This window comes from Puma concolor, chromosome A3 (genome assembly GCF_028749965.1).
Source record: "Puma concolor isolate L17-30 chromosome A3, mPumCon1.1.hap2, whole genome shotgun sequence".
Lineage (NCBI taxonomy): Eukaryota > Metazoa > Chordata > Mammalia > Carnivora > Felidae > Puma > Puma concolor.
Window position 1 is genome coordinate 118,691,091 of NC_141669.1, and position 15,491 is coordinate 118,706,581.

Consider the following 15,491-nt stretch of genomic DNA (forward strand, 5'->3'; position numbering starts at 1 on the left):
ATGTATAATTCTGCATTATACAGAATGGACATATATATTCTTTGAGGGTATGAATGTATATCAAGCTTATTATTTATATAGTTATATGCATATGTTTATACATATTTCTACACATGCACTTCATATAATATTTATACGTGTGTATATATCTATTTTTACAATGTATGTAGTTATGTTTGTACCTTTAAAAAAATTTTTTAATGTTTATTTATTTTTGAGAGAGAGAGAGAGAGAAAGAGAGACAGAGTGAGTGGGGGAGGGGTAGAGAGCGAGGGAGACACAGAACTCGAAGTGGGCTCCAGGCTCTGTGCTATCAGCACAGAGTCAGATGTGGGGCTCGAACTCACGAGCCGCGAGATCATGACCTGAGCCGAAGTTGGACGCTTAACTGACAGAGCCACCCAGGCTCCCCTAGTTATGTTTATATCTTATTAATTATGTCTATTTCAGTAAATGTATGTATTTCTCTTAATTACAGGTACATAAATTATTTCATTTTCTATGCTTACCTTTTTTAAATTTTATTCCTTTTTTTATTTTTTAATGCTTATTTATTTATTTTGAGAGAGAGAACATGTGCATGCAAGCAGGGGGGAGCGGCAGAGAGAGAGAATCCCAAGCAGGCTCTACGCTATCAATACAGAGCCTGATGCGGGGGCTCAATCTCATGCACTGTGACATCATGACCTGAGCCAAAACCAAGAATCGGACACTTAACCGACTGAGCCACCCAGGCGCCCCACATTATTATTTTTTTTCTAAAGTAAGTTTCTGTTTCTCTTTGTTAGTCTAGCACATGGAAATGACTAGAAAGATTTTTACCAAATATGGAGAATTTGCCTGAGACAAATTGACTTAAAATATAGGCTATGTGGCCTCCAATTCATTTTGTAGGGTGTGGGGGAGCATCTAACTCAGCAGCCAAAACTGGGCTTCAGATAAAATCAATATGGTGGTTAAAAATAAGTCAATATGGACATGCCTGGGTGGCTCAGTTGGTTAAGTGTCTGGCCTCAGCTCAGGTCACGATCTCGCAGTTCTGAGTTTGAGCCCCATACCAGGCTCTGTGCTGACAGCTCAGAGTCCGGAGGCTGCTTCTGATTCTGTGTCTCCCTCGCTCTCTGCCCCCACCCCCATTTGCGCTTGCGCGCGCGCTCTCTCTCTCTCTCTCAAAAATAAACATTAAAAAAAAAAAAAGCCAACATGGTGGTTCCTAAAAATATTATAAACAGAACTACCATATGAACCAACAATCCCATTTCTGGGTACATATCCAAAGGAAATGAAATCTGGATCTCAAAGAGAAATCTATACTCTCAGGTTCATTGCAGCATTATTCACAATAGCCAAGATACAGAAAAAACATAAGTGTTCACAAATGAATGGATAAAGAAAACGTGCGTGCGTGTGTGTGTGTGTGTGTGTGTATACACACAATAGAATATTATTCAGCCATAAAAGAGGAAAATTTTGCCATTTTTGACAACATGGATGGATCTAGTGGACATTATGCTAAGTGAAATAAGTCAGATACAGAAAGATAAATACTGCAGGATCTCACTTAAATGTGGAATGGAAGAAAAGCCAAACTCATACAAGCAGCAAGCAGAATAGTAGTTGCCAAGGGAAGGGAAGTGGGTGGATGGGGAGATGTTGGTCAAAAGGTACAAAGTTTCAGGGGTGCCTAGGTGGCTCAGCTGATTAAGCGTCCCACTTCAGCTCAGGTCATGATCTCATGGTTCGTGGGTTTCAGCCCTGCATCGAGCTCAGGGCTGACAGCTCAGAGCCTGGAGCCTGCTTCAGATTCTGTCTCTCCCTCTGTCTCTGCCCCTCTCCTGCTCATACTCTATCTCTCTGTCTCTCTCAAAAATAAATAAACATTTAAAAAAAAAGGTACAAAGTTTCAGTTATGCAGGATGAATAAGTTCTGGAGATCTATGTACAGCATGATGACTACAGTTAATGATACTGTATTGTATAACGGTACTGTATTGTACTAAGAGAGCATTTAAGTGTTCTCACCATAAAAAAAAAAAAAAGAAGAAAGGAAAGAAAGTATAACTATGTGAAGTGATATGGGCATGTTAGTTAGCTTGACTGAGGTGATCATGTTATGATGTATACATATATCAAAACATTAAGTTTTACACCTTATATATATACAACTTCTGTGTGTCAATTATACCCTAATAAAGTTGAACAAAATGTGGTTTATACATATATACAATGGAATATTATTCAGCCTTAAGAAGAAAGGACATTCTGCAATATGCTACAATGTGGATGAACCTTGAGGATGTTATGCTCAGTGAACTGAGCCAGCCATAAAAAGACAAAAACTGCATGCTTCCTCTTGAGATACTTAGTGGACAAAATCACAGGGACAGAAAGTAGAATGGTGGCTGCCAGGGACCAGGGGAGAGGGTTATAGGGAATTCTTGTCTAATATGTATAGGATTTCAGTTGTGCCAAATGAAAAGAGTTCTGGAACAGGAGGGAGTCTTTTGGGGCACTGGAAATGTGCTCTGTGTGATCTGGGTAGGGGCTATACAGATGTATACAACAAAACTTCATCAGCTATACACTTAAGATGTGTGCAATATATACAATACGTGAAGTAGATACTATATTTGCATATAATACAATAGTAGCAAAACTAGATTATTAAATTTACCTAGATCTTGTTGCCTGCTAAAGACTGTGAGGTTTGTTGGGGTGCCTGGGTGGCTCAGTCAGTTGAGCATCCGACTCTTGATTTTGGCTCAGGTCATGATCTCACAGTGTGGGATCGAGCCCCGTGTTGGGCTCTGTGCTAACAGTGTGGAGCCTGCTTGGGATTCTCTCTCTCTCCCCCCGCCTCTCTCTCGGCCCCTCCTCTGCTCGTGTTCTCTCTCTCTCTTTCTCTCTCTCCTCTCTCAAAATAAACAAACATTAAAAGAAATAAATAAAGACTCTTGAGGTTTCTTAAAAAGGGAAATAGACAAATATTAAAGAGGTGTTAGAGATCTACCAGCCCCCAAAGAGACTTTCTCCTGGTGAGGCAGGAGCAAGTCTGTCTTCACCACAATATCCCCAGCACCTGCCACAGGACCCAGTATAGGGCTGGTTCTCAACAAGCAGATGCTGAATGAGGGAATGAATGCAGGGATGGAAGCCTGAAAGCTGATGGCTTGTAGATGAGCCTCAGGGCTGTGTCATTGCCAGCTGGGTGTCCCTCTAGACCTATCTTCCCCATCCTACCCCTGCTCTAGTCCCAGTCCCAGGGGAACCATACATACCTCAAGGAAGTCATCCCCCTCACTGGGTAAAATCTTGCCCTGCCGCCAACGCTTCAGGAACCACCTGAGCTTCATGAAGAGCAGCAGAAAGTTGTGCTTGAATTGTTGGGACTCCTGCACCAGCATGTTCTTCTCCTGGCTCCAGAATTTCTGCTCCAGCCTCCGCTGGAGGCTCAGACTCTGCAGCTCGAACTCCCGCCTCAGGAGTGCCCTCTGCTGGTCCTCCTTCAGCTGGGAGGGGGGGCGAGAGCATGAGCACCCCACGGCTGTCTTCCCAGCTCTGCCCCATCCCATTCCAGGCCTCAGATAAAGACAGAGAGCAAACTTTGGGAGGTGCCTGTTGGTGATCCCTGGTAGGGGCTCCACCACTATCAGCTCATTCTGTTAAGATAAACCCCAGAGAAGAGAAACTCAAAAGCAGCAGCAATCACAGTTACAGATCAGTGAGAAGCGAGATTTGAACCCAACTCTGTCTCACTATAAAAGCCATGACATCACATAATGAGCACATATTGGCTGCCAAAGTTTCATGGGAACTCTTCACATTTAATGAGGAACCCGGGCAGGTGAACCTTGATGGCAGGAAGAGGTGACCCATGTGGAACACAAAGGGCATGCCGGGAGTGAGAATATGCAACTCCCCAGGAAGGAATGCAAAGTCACGACTGAGAGCGGGCAGAGACCTGGATTAGAATCTCGCCCTGGGAACGCACTACAGCTCCCTGGTCATCAGTCTCCTCATCTGTAAAATTGGGACACCTCATAGGGGAAATTCTAAGGATTAAAGGACATAATGTGTGAAAAGAGCATTGCATGGACCTGACATACAGTAAGGGCTTATACATTTCTATTAAGCTTTCTATTAGGTTTCTATTAGCTTTCTGTTAGCAAGACTATCTGCCTTAATTACCAGCCAGACCTACGACCTTTCTGCCACAGGTTTTTGGCTCTGCTGGGGGCAGTATTTCATAGTTGGGAAACTGAGGCCCAGAGAGGAGACAGGATTGGCCTGAGGTCACACAGGCCACCAAGGACAAGCCCAGGATTCCAGCCCAGTACAGCTCAATCAAGTACAGCGAGGGCTGGACTCAGGTTTCCCCAATACCCTTGTCTTCTGAAGACCCGTGGAGCCCTAAGGTTTCTGCCTTCAGTTCAGAGAAGAGAAGGAGGAGTTGGTGCAGGGGGCCGGGGGCACTGGACGCCACCCACCTGGACCATTTTCTGGTTGAAGTTGTCGGCCTCCTCCTTCCGTAGCTGCCGCTCCTGGGAGAGCTGCTCTTGCAGGCCCCGGAGGCTGTCATGGGCCTCAGCCAACACCAGCTGCAGCTCCTTGATCTGGGGTAGGGGTGAGGGACACAGAGGGAGACAGCAGGAGGGGGACAGAAGCTGCGGTCAGAGAACGAGAGTTAGGCGGGACCTGAGCTGACCATTGAGCACGAATCAGGCACAATGGCTGTCCCTACTGCAGGAGACTGTCATAAAGATCAAACAAAAGAGTGCACATCATTCTAGCTATTATTATAATTTCACCTTGATAATTTTCTCTCTTCAAAATGCATTTGAGGAAAATATACTGAGAAAGCTAAGCCTGATTCACAAAAATGTTCGCTGTCTCATTGTTTATAATTGCAAAAATTTAGAAACAACTCGGATAAGGGGATTAATATGTGTGGTTAATAGGTCTACACACGTGTAAAAATCTAATCAACTGTACACGTAAGGATACTGTCCTTTATTGTAGGTACATTAGTATGTTATACTTCAATAAAAAGTCAAAAAGATAGATATATACCTCCACAGAAAAACAGGAAGGACACGGACACACATACTCAATGTGAACAGCGGTTCACCAAGTGACAATCTTGGGATCCTGACTTCTTTTAAATCTCTATGCAATGCTGCTTAGGGATTTTGCTATAGTTATTCATTGCTTGTAATGACTATGTAATAAAATCTTAGGAAAAAGACAGTAAAACTCTACATTTTGAGGGGAAATTCTGTTTATAAATATTTGTTTAAAAAAATTTTTTTTAAATGTTTATCTTTATTTTTGAGACAGAGAGAGACAGAGCATGAGCAGGGGAGGGGCAGAGAGAGAGGGAGACACAGAATCTGAAGCAGGCTCCAGCCTCTGAACTGTCAGCACAGAGCCTGACGCGGGGCTTGAACTCGTCAACCATGAGATCATGACCCGAGCCGAAGTCGGATGCTCAACCGACTGAGCCACCCAGGCTCCCCTGTTTATAAGTATTTGTAGCTAAACAGGCAAAACTAATCTATTCTGTTAGAAGTCAGGATGGGGACTAGATGGGGACCAGAAAGGAGGCTTCAGGGACAGGTCATGCTCTACTTATTAATCTGCTCGCTGATGACATAGAAGTGTTCAGTCTGTGAAAGTTATTTGAGCCGTCCACTTACAATACATGTGCTTTTCAAAAAATAACAACAAAAAAATGAAGAACAAAACAATACATATGCTTTTCTGTATGTATGTTATACGTCAATTTAAAATATTTTTTAATTTTTTTAATGTTTATTTTTGAGAGAGAGACAGAGTGCTAGTGGGGGAGGAGCACAGAAAGGGAGACATAGGGGGCACCTGGGTGGCTCAGTCGGTTGAACATCCGACTTCAGCTCAGGTCATGATCTCGTGGCTTGTGGGTTCGAGCTCCACATTGGGCTCTATGCTGACAGCTCAGATAGCTCAGAGCCTGAAGCTTGCTTCGGATTCTGTGTCTCCCTCTCTCTCTGCCCCTCCCCCACTCATTCTCTGTCTCTCTCTTCTCAAAATAATAAATAAAAGGGGCGCCTGGGTGGCTCAGTCGGTTAAGTGGCCGACTTCGGCTCAGGTCACGATCTCACGGTCCGTGAGTTCGAGCCCCGCGTCGGGCTCTGTGCTGACCGCTCAGAGCCTGGAGCCTGTTTCAGATTCTGTGTCTCCCTCTCTCTGACCCTCCCCCGTTCATGCTCTGTCTCTCTCTGTCTCAAAAATAAATAAACGTGAAAAAAAAATTTTTTTTAAATAATAAAAAAAAAAAAAAGGGAGACACAGAATCTGAAGCAGGCTTCAGGCTCCAAGCTGTCATCACTGAGCCCAACATGGAGCTCAAACCCACAAATCATGAGATCATGACCTCAGCCAAAGTTGGATACTTAACTGACTGGGCACCCAGGTGCCCCCCAAAAAATTTTAAGTATTTCTCATAACAGAGGGAAGTGTTATGCTGTCATGTTAAGCAGGAAAAAAAAAAAAAAAAAAAAGGAATGTCATCTGTCACTCATTCCCAGGCATGGCAAGATGTCCCTCTGTAAAATAAAAAACATTTATTATCCAGCCAATAACATGGAAATTTGGCAATGGAAGGCACTCTGATTCAAGGTATACCTTGTACGTCTATTTGATATTGAAGATCCTTGCAGGGCTGGATACTACCTGCAATCTCTAGTGTTCTCCTTGAACTCAATGCCTAACACAGTGCCTGGAAAATTGTAACTGCTCAGTAAAAAGTGGTTGAATGAAACAATAATCCAATGCATGCAGGTGAGTCGGCTTATCTCCTTTCCTGAGAAAATTAAAACTGAGTATCTCACGTTTTATTTTGTTTTTTCCCCTTTTGCCATGGCTGCTTGGAAGCTCAGACCACTTAGAGAGTTTGATCCATCAGCTTCAAGGGAGCTTCTCCCCCTGGGCAGTTGCAGACTGGCCTTCCTGGGACTACAACATTGCCTTCCCAAGAATGTTCACAAGAAAAGGGTTCTTAGTTTGGGGAACACACAGGGTTCTCCATGGCTCAGGAGTCTCAAGGAGGCTCCATCCCATCCACAGAAGACTTTTCTTGCTTCAGGTTCATTATGAAGCGCTGGGGGAGACTCAGTAGGCTTGAGAGGGGCTCAGAACTACCAGGAATTCCTCAAGGACCAGGGAATCCTAGAAATTCTACAGCCATCACCCACTCTAATCCTTGCATGTTACAAAGGGGAAGATACAGGCAGAGAATGGGAACATGCCCAAGGCCACAAAGCCACCATACTGGTGGGTCCCCTGAGGTCCTGAGATGTATCATCTTCTTCCTCCTCCTCCTCTTCCCCGAATAGGGACCAGATTTAAGGCTTTTCATGTATTTAATCCTTTCAACAGCCCTATGAGGGATCACCTTTATTTTGAAGGTAAGAAAACTGAGGCTCGGAGAGGTAAAGTGACTTATCTACAATCTCACAGCCAGTATATAGCAGATCCACGATTTGAACCCAGTCAGCCTGACTGTAAAGATTGCTGCCTTCCTGCTAAAGAAATGAGTGCTTTCCCTAAATGACATAAATTACTAAATTCCCAGTGAAATTTAGTATAGGAAAATAAAATCAATTTCTTCAAAGGAGTTTATAAGCTTTCTTTTGTCGGGCCAAGAGGATGGCCCCAACCTCCTTGTCTCCCTTTTAGCACTTGCTGCCTGGAAGCTTAGAACCAAATGGAATACTCAAAACCCACATCATCACCAGCTAAGCTTCTCCATGGATTGCTCAGCTTTGGGGAGGCCCCGGCCACTCTCCTCCTGCCCTCCCCCTTGCTTGATCAGGCCTAGGCCCACCTCAGAGGCGTAGGAATCATTGTCTTCAGCTCGGTAAGGCCTGAAGCTCCGGCTGGGGTCGGGCTTGGAGTCCAAGTCACCACTGCGGAAGGGCTCTCGTATCCTGGGCTCCCATTCTGGCAGGTCCCTGAAGTCAGGAGGCTGCACCCAGAGGCACAGGCAGAAGAGACCAGAGGTAACAATGGGGAGGGGCCCAAGGGGGGCCAGAAGCAGCCCCCACCCCAGGCCCCTGGGCTATAATAAGAGACTCTGACCACCCACCAGAGGGCGAGGGCCTCAGTGGATTCAGCTCTGCAGCCCAGACCCAGCCCTGCAACCACTCAGCGAGTCTGTCGAAAGGATGAATGAGTAGCTAAGTGGTAGTGGTAAGTGCAAACACTGATCCTGCCAATGTCTGTCTTGTGCACTAACCTTTTTTTTTTTTTTTTAATAATTTTTTAATGTTTATTTATTTTTGAGAGAGAGGAAAACAGACCGTGAGCAAGGGAGGGGCAGAGAGAGAGGGAGACACAGAATCTGAAGCAGGCTCCAGCCTCTGAGCTGTTAGCACAGAACCCGATGCAGGGCTCGAACTCACAAACCGTGAGATCATGACCTGAGCTGAAGTTGGACGCTTACCGACTAAGCCACCCAGGCGCCCCTCTTGTGCAGAAACTTTCTCAGCCAGCCTCAACTGTCCTAACATATGTGCGGCCCTAGCTCATTCCTACCTCAAGAAGAACCAAGAGGGAGACCTGACAGGGGGGAGTCTGCTTGCTTTAAAAAGCCAGATCAGGGGCGCCTGGGTGGCGCAGTCGGTTAAGCGTCCGACTTCAGCCAGGTCACGATCTCGCGGTCCGTGAGTTCGAGCCCCGCATCAGGCTCTGGGCTGATGGCTCAGAGCCTGGAGCCTGTTTCCGATTCTGTGTCTCCCTCTCTCTCTGTCCCTCTCCTGCTGGTGTTCTGTCTCTCTCTCTCAATAATAAATAACATTAAAAAAAAAAAAAAGCCAGATCAAGCCAGATCAACAGGGCATGGATTAAAGAAATTCTGGCACAACTACACTGTGTTGTCGTCAAAAAAAAAAGAGCCAAATCTCTGTACAGACATGGGAAGACCCCTTCCATTGCTCTCAGGATGAAAACGCTCCCTGTAACCCAGACTCTCTCCTTTTCTTTGTCCTTGTGCACACGCTGCTCCTCCTTGCTATGATGCCTTCACACAGGCTGTTCCCTCTTCTTAGAACACTCTTCCCCAGTAATCTACCCTTCTGATCTCGGCTCAGATTGAGGTCTTCCATGCCCCAGAGTCTAGGTCACATTCACTGGCAGGATATTTTGATTAACATCTTTCTTCCCCACTAGATGACAGAAGCTGGGGGGCAGGAATCATGTCTGTTTTTGTTTACCAGGGCACCTCCAGCTCTGATCACTGATCACAAAAAGTATATGAATAGTAAACACAACATCATAAGTACATGAACCACTAGCTACATTACATAAGAAAAATCAATTGTGTGGTCACAGTACGTATCACATAAGACAATTTGGGTGAAAAATAAATATATGAGAGAATGCACAAAGATTTAAAAGGGCATGCCTTGATAATGAAATGGTCTAGGTCTGTACCACTTGAGCTACTGAGCACTTGACATGTGGCTACTGAGACCAATGAAATGAATTTTCAACTGCATGAAATTTTTATTAATTTAAATTTAAGTAGCCACATGTGGCTAGTGGCCTCTGTCCTGGACAGGACTGGGACAGCACTGCTCCAGACCATTAATAGTGGTACCTACAGGCAGCAAGGAGGAGGTGTTCCTCTTTTTACCAGGCACTTCTAAACTCCTTTGTTTGTTTGCTTCTTAATAATACATGTTTTAAAATCAAAATTGCAAAAGAAATAACACAAGAACAAAGGGCAACCTGGCAAAAAAAAAGGGGGGGGGACTCGAAATCAACCCCTATATCTATCAATGGTAAATGACTAAGTGAATTGGGGCATATTCACTCAATGAGATCGTGTCCAGTAACGAGAATGAACAAATTATTACTACATGAGACAAGAAACAAAACACTGAGGAAAGAAGCCAGGCATAAAGGAGTATGTGTTATATGATTCAGTTTATATAAAGTCCAAAGACAGACAAAGTGAATGAGGAGAGGGGTCTCCCTTGGGAATGGGAATAGTGGCTGGAAGGGGACATGAGGAGGGGCTTCTGGGGTGCTGGTCACATTCTAGTTCTTGTTCTGGGTGATGATTACTCAAGTGTGTTCATCTTGGGGAAATTCATTAAGCTGTACACTTATGCCTTGTGTCCCTCTCTGTCCTATAGATGATTCAGTAGACAGTTTATAACAAAAAAATAATAGGGACATCTTTTTTGTGACTGGGACATCTTACCTGGAAGTCTGAGCCAAGGTCTTTGGCCAAAAGAATCTCCTTGGAGGACCCCTGGGAACCCAAGGCAGGCAGCAACGAGAAGGGTTCCGGTTGCTCCTTGGCAGAGCTCCCGAGGACAGTGTCCGCCTTCCGGGTGAAGGCATTGAGCTCCTGCTGGAGCATGGTCAGCCGCACCAGGATGGCATGGATGAGTTTGGTGTCCCTGGGACCCTCGCTGTTGTCGGGGGCCTCGTGCAGCCGAAAGTCGGTGCACTCGTTGTCCAGATACAGGCGGAGGCCGGCCGAGAAGCCATTGGCATCGGCCACCAGGACATCGATGGCCTTGCTGACCAGGGCGGCCTGCTCCCTCAGCCCAGGCAGCACCTCGGCCTCCCTGGCTCTGCAGAACCGGGCAGCATGGGGGCCGTGGGCCTCGCCAAGAGCAGCGGGCACACATTGGGCAGAGTCCCCGGCCTCGGCGTCCGTCTCCAGCATTGGCCGTGTGCTCTGGCAGGAGGCAAGGTCACAGCGCTGGAGGTTGGAGAGCAGCACCCGGTTCTCATACTGTAGCTTCTTGACCTTGCCGCTGAGCTCACCGATCTGCAGCTTGGCAGCCGCCAGCTCCTCCTGCGAGGGCTCACTGAGCACGGAGCAGCTGTCCTCCGACAGCGTCACATCCAGCTCGTGCTCTGAGCGGTACTTGGCCAGCTCGGCCAGCAGCAGCTTGTTCTGGTCCTCCAGCTCAGCTGAGGAGCGTCGGAGCAGCTCCGCCTCCTCCTCCACAAACTGCAGGTGTCGCCGCAGCTCCGCCAGGCTTTCCCCGCACTCGCCGCCGCCCAGCGCCGAGAAGGCCAGGCGCGCCTCTGAGCCTCCGCAGCCGCCGCCGTGGTCCTTCATGTCGTCCATCTCCGCCCGCAGGCCTCGGTTTTCCACCTCCAGCTCCACGATGCGGCGGCTCAGCAGGTTGGCTTCCTCCTCCACCAGCTTCAGGTGCACCTTCAGCTCGGTCTCCCGAGAGTGGGGCGCATCGGCCAGCTCCTCGGCAGACAGGGCACTGTCCAGATCACCGTAGAGCGAGCGGTATTTGAGGAGCTCCTCCTTCATGCTGTCGTTCTCCTTGGCTAGCTTGGTGAGCTTCTTGCACATGAGGGCTGACTCCTCCTTTGCAAAGTGCAGCTGGCACTTCAGGTCCGCACTGTCCTCCTGGGGCCCAATGGGCATGGGGACAGACATGACCCAGGAAGGTTAGTGTTGTGAGGCTCAGTACCAGCCATAGCACTTCCGGGAGCACCAACTATGTGCCAGGGACACGGGAATGAATCAGACAAGGCCCTGACTCTCAAGGAGCAGGAGTCCAGAGGGGAAGTAGAGAAGGAGATCTTGACACTGCAGCAAAGATGGAGCACCACACAGCCTGGAGAGTCTAGGAGGGCTTCCTGGAGTAGGCGGCATCCTGCCAGGCAATGGTTGCTACTACTACTACTACCATTACTACTATAGTTTCCTCATCTGTAAAATAGGGCAGTAACACTCCCTTCCACACAGAGGCATGGAGCGGATTAAATGAGATAATGCATGAAAAGTGCCTGGCACCCTTACAATCCAGGACCACTAGAGGCTAAGTGTATTCTATGTCTGACCTGTGCTACACATAGCACTTTATCTATCTGCCCGTGTGAGAACCATGGGCTCAGGGCATGGTTTTGGGAAGTGAAATGGGCATCAAAGCTAAGAAAGTGATAAAAAGGAGGGCAGGGTAGAGGTTGGGGAAGGGTGGGCACCTCTAGGGACTCCCCCGGCAATTTGGAATTAGGCCTCGGACCTTCAGATTAAAACTGCCTGCGGGGGCTGCGATGGGGGCAGTGGGAGCTTCTGGAAAATACCTGCACCGAAGGCTTCTTGTCTGTCTTCCCCAGAGAGCGAGTTCCTCTTTTCTTCAAGGAATGCTAGAAAGAAATTGGAGAAAAAAAAAAAAAGAGAGAGAACAAAAACCCTGAAATTTCATGTGGTTGATGTGCATCAAAGAGTAACCACGGGGCCTAGGGTTCCACTGAGGGACCCCCTCCCTGCCCAGCCCAGCCCAGCCATGTCCAGGCCTTCACCAGTACCAACCACCAAGCCAGGGGGGCCCTCAAGACCACCCAGTGGGCCTGAAGTGCTTGAGGAGATGACTCTGATCACACCTGCCCACTTTCTCCCCTTTCTCCCACCCCTCCATTATGATCCAGTTGGCCTGGGCCAAGACCCAGAAATCCGGGTTTCCATTCTTTGTCTCTCTCATTCATTCACCAAAGATTTCCTGAGTACCTATCACGTGCCAGGTACAGCTAGGCATAGAGTACACAGCAGTGACCAAGTCAGACAGGGTACTTGGGGGGCCTGCTGTGGTGTTCCACTCAGATCCGGCCTCCTTGAACTGGGGCACTTGTTCTCCCAACTAAGACCTCAAAGCTTAGTCCCCTCCCAGTGATGCCATTGGCTGAGGGAAGTCACCTCCTCCAAGGTCATGTGCCCTCCCTGGAGGGAGCCCACTTGCAATGACTGGTCCATAGCCTCCTGCCTCAACTCAGAACAACTCTAAATAGCCATCGGAGCTCCAGAGCTCCCCCATGAGATTGGCCAAGGCCATTGGTGTGAAAGCCTGAAACTCCTTGGTGGTGTTATCCCCAAGGGGACTCTGCCAATAAGCACGAAAATCTCCACTTCAGGGTCCATCCTGTCCTCATGGACTTTAATTCAGAGTGCATACTAACAAAAAAATGCATATAGGTAAAACATCATGATTACCTGGGAGGCCTAGCAGTCCCTTGGTAAGGAACTGCTCAATTTTTACAATTAAATTGTAACTTTTCATGTAAAATTACACTGTAATAATCATAATTCAAAAATCAAGAACTGGTAGGATGAAAATAAACTCTTTCTTTCTCTCTTTCTTTCTTTTTAGAAATTGATACTTTTAGGGGCGCCTGGGTGGCGCAGTCGGTTAAGCGTCCGACTTCAGCCAGGTCACGATCTCGCGGTCTGGGAGTTCGAGCCCCGCGTCGGGCTCTGGGCTGATGGCTCAGAGCCTGAAGCCTGTTTCCGATTCTGTGTCTCCCTCTCTCTCTGCCCCTCCCCCGTTCATGCTCTGTCTCTCTCTGTCCCAAAAATAAATAAACGTTGAAAAAAAAATTAGAAATTGATACTTTTAATTATATAAGCAAATTCTACATGTAAAAAAAAACACCCAGGGCACCTGGGTGGCTCAGTCACCCAGGGTTAAGTGTCTGACTCTTGATCTCAGCTCAGGTCATGACCTCATGGTTCAGGAGATTAAGCCCCACATCAGGCTCTGTGCTGACAGCACCCAAACCTGCTTGGGATTCTCTCTCCCTCTCTCTCTGCCTCATGAACACATGCGCTCGCTCTCTCTCTCTGTCTCTGTCTCTCAGAAAGGAAGAAATAGGGGCACCTGTGTGGTTCAGTTGGTTAAGCAACTGACTTCAGCTCAGGTCATGATCTTGTAGTTCAGGAGTTGGAGCCCTGCATCAGGTTCTATGCTGACCGCACCGGAGCCTGCTTGGGATTCTCTCTCTCTGCCCCTCCCCCTGTTCATGGGCTCTCGCGCTCTCTCTCTCTCTCTCTCAACATAAATTAAATAAATAAATAAATAAATAAATGTTCTCTTTAGAAATTATGAAAATTATGAAAAGGGGTGCCTGAGTCAGTTGAGCATCTGACTTCAGCTCAGGTCATGATTTCATGGTTCGTGGGTTTGAGCCCTGTGTCAGGCTCTGTGCTCACAGCTCAGAGCCTGGAGGCCGCTTTGGATCCTCTGTCCCCGTCTCTCTCTGCCCCTCCCCTGCTCGCACTCTGTCTCTCTGTCTCTGTCTCTCTCTCTCAAAAATAAATAAACATGAAAAATAAATAAATAAATAATTAAGAAAGAAACAAAGACGGAAAGAAAGACCCTAAGAAAGTAAAAGTATAAATGACTAACTGGGGAAAAAAAATTTGCAATTTATTTCACCACAAAGGGCTAATATCCTAAATACATAAAGAGCTTCACAAAACAGAAAACAAAAAGGCCAACAACCCTATATTAAAATGTGCTAGAGACGTGAAAAAGTGTACACAAGAAAGGTAAATGACTTGTAACCGTAGGAAGATGCTCAACCCTATTCAAGACAGAGAAATGCAAATTACAACACGGGATGGGGGGGGGTACCTACGCGAGATACCACTTCTCACCTATCAGACCGGCAAAACTCCAAACATCTGACAACACATTCTATTGGTGAAGCTATGGAGAAGTAGGAAAACTCCTATATGGCTGGGAAGAATGCAAAACGGCACAAGCCCTATGGAGGGGAACTTGAGAAAATGTTACCATAATTTTTACTAAAGTTTCTTGACCTTTAAAAAAGTCACTCAGATGCAGAAGTCTACTGAGCACTCCATTCCTTCCCGTGAGAGGGATGGTTTACATTAGTAGTGTATAAAACCACACTTCGGTTGCCTTTGACTTCTTCAAGTTCAACAGGTATTTTTTGAGAATGCTCCCAGGGGGTTGTTTTTATTTTTTTTAACGTTTGTTTGTTTGTTTATCTTTTTAAATATTTATATATATATTTAAAATTTTTTTTAATATTTATTTATTTTTGAGAGAGAGACAGAGTGCGAGCAGGGGAGGGGCACAGAGAGAGACACACACACACAGAATCCGAAGCAGGCTCCAGGCTCTGAGCTGTCAGCACAGAGCCCAACGCCGGGCTCAAACTCACGAACCGAGAGATCATGACCTGAGCCGAAGTCGGACGCTTAACCAATTGAGCCATCCAGGTGCCCCATGTTTATTTATTTTTAAGACAGAGAGAAAGACAGAGTGTGAGCAGAGGAGGGGCAGAGAGAGAGGGAGACACAAAATCTGAAGCAGGCTCCAGCCTCTGAGCTGTCAGCACAGAGCCTGACGCGGGGCTCAAACTCAAGCACTGCAACATCATGACCTGAGTCGGACCCTTAATCAACTGAGTCACACAGGCACCCCACTCCCAGGTGTTTGAATACATGACTCCCCCATGCCCCCATCTCTCATACCCATCCCTGAAGGTGAGAACCACTGACGTAATCCAAGCCCCCGAAGCCCCCATCTCACTGAAGGTGAGAGAGAGGCCCCACAGCAAATCCATAGCTGACCCGGGACCAGTTCTTGACAGATGTTTTGATCTAGTTTCAGACTTGGAAGGAGAAAATGTGCCTTCTTTGATGAGGGCAAAGTGGAGGTAGC

The 15,491-nt window shown here is 46.9% G+C and overlaps 1 protein-coding gene across 3 annotated transcripts in view; it reads right to left on the bottom strand.

Moving 5' to 3' along the window:
• The window catches only part of MTCL2 (microtubule crosslinking factor 2), a 72,373-nt gene that overhangs the window by 21,755 nt on the left and 35,127 nt on the right, over positions 1 to 15,491 (bottom strand). For 2 of the 3 annotated variants that reach the window (XM_086702141.1, XM_086702140.1), the window contains exons 4-8: positions 12,109 to 12,171; positions 10,247 to 11,428; positions 7,865 to 8,005; positions 4,488 to 4,613; positions 3,279 to 3,509 (exon numbers count right to left, since the gene is read on the bottom strand). In XM_086702141.1, the coding sequence (XP_086558267.1) occupies positions 3,279 to 3,509; positions 4,488 to 4,613; positions 7,865 to 8,005; positions 10,247 to 11,428; positions 12,109 to 12,171 (1,743 nt within the window). The remainder of the gene's footprint in view (positions 1 to 3,278; positions 3,510 to 4,487; positions 4,614 to 7,864; positions 8,006 to 10,246; positions 11,429 to 12,108; positions 12,172 to 15,491) is intronic. The other variant, XM_086702142.1, reaches the window with a different exon arrangement.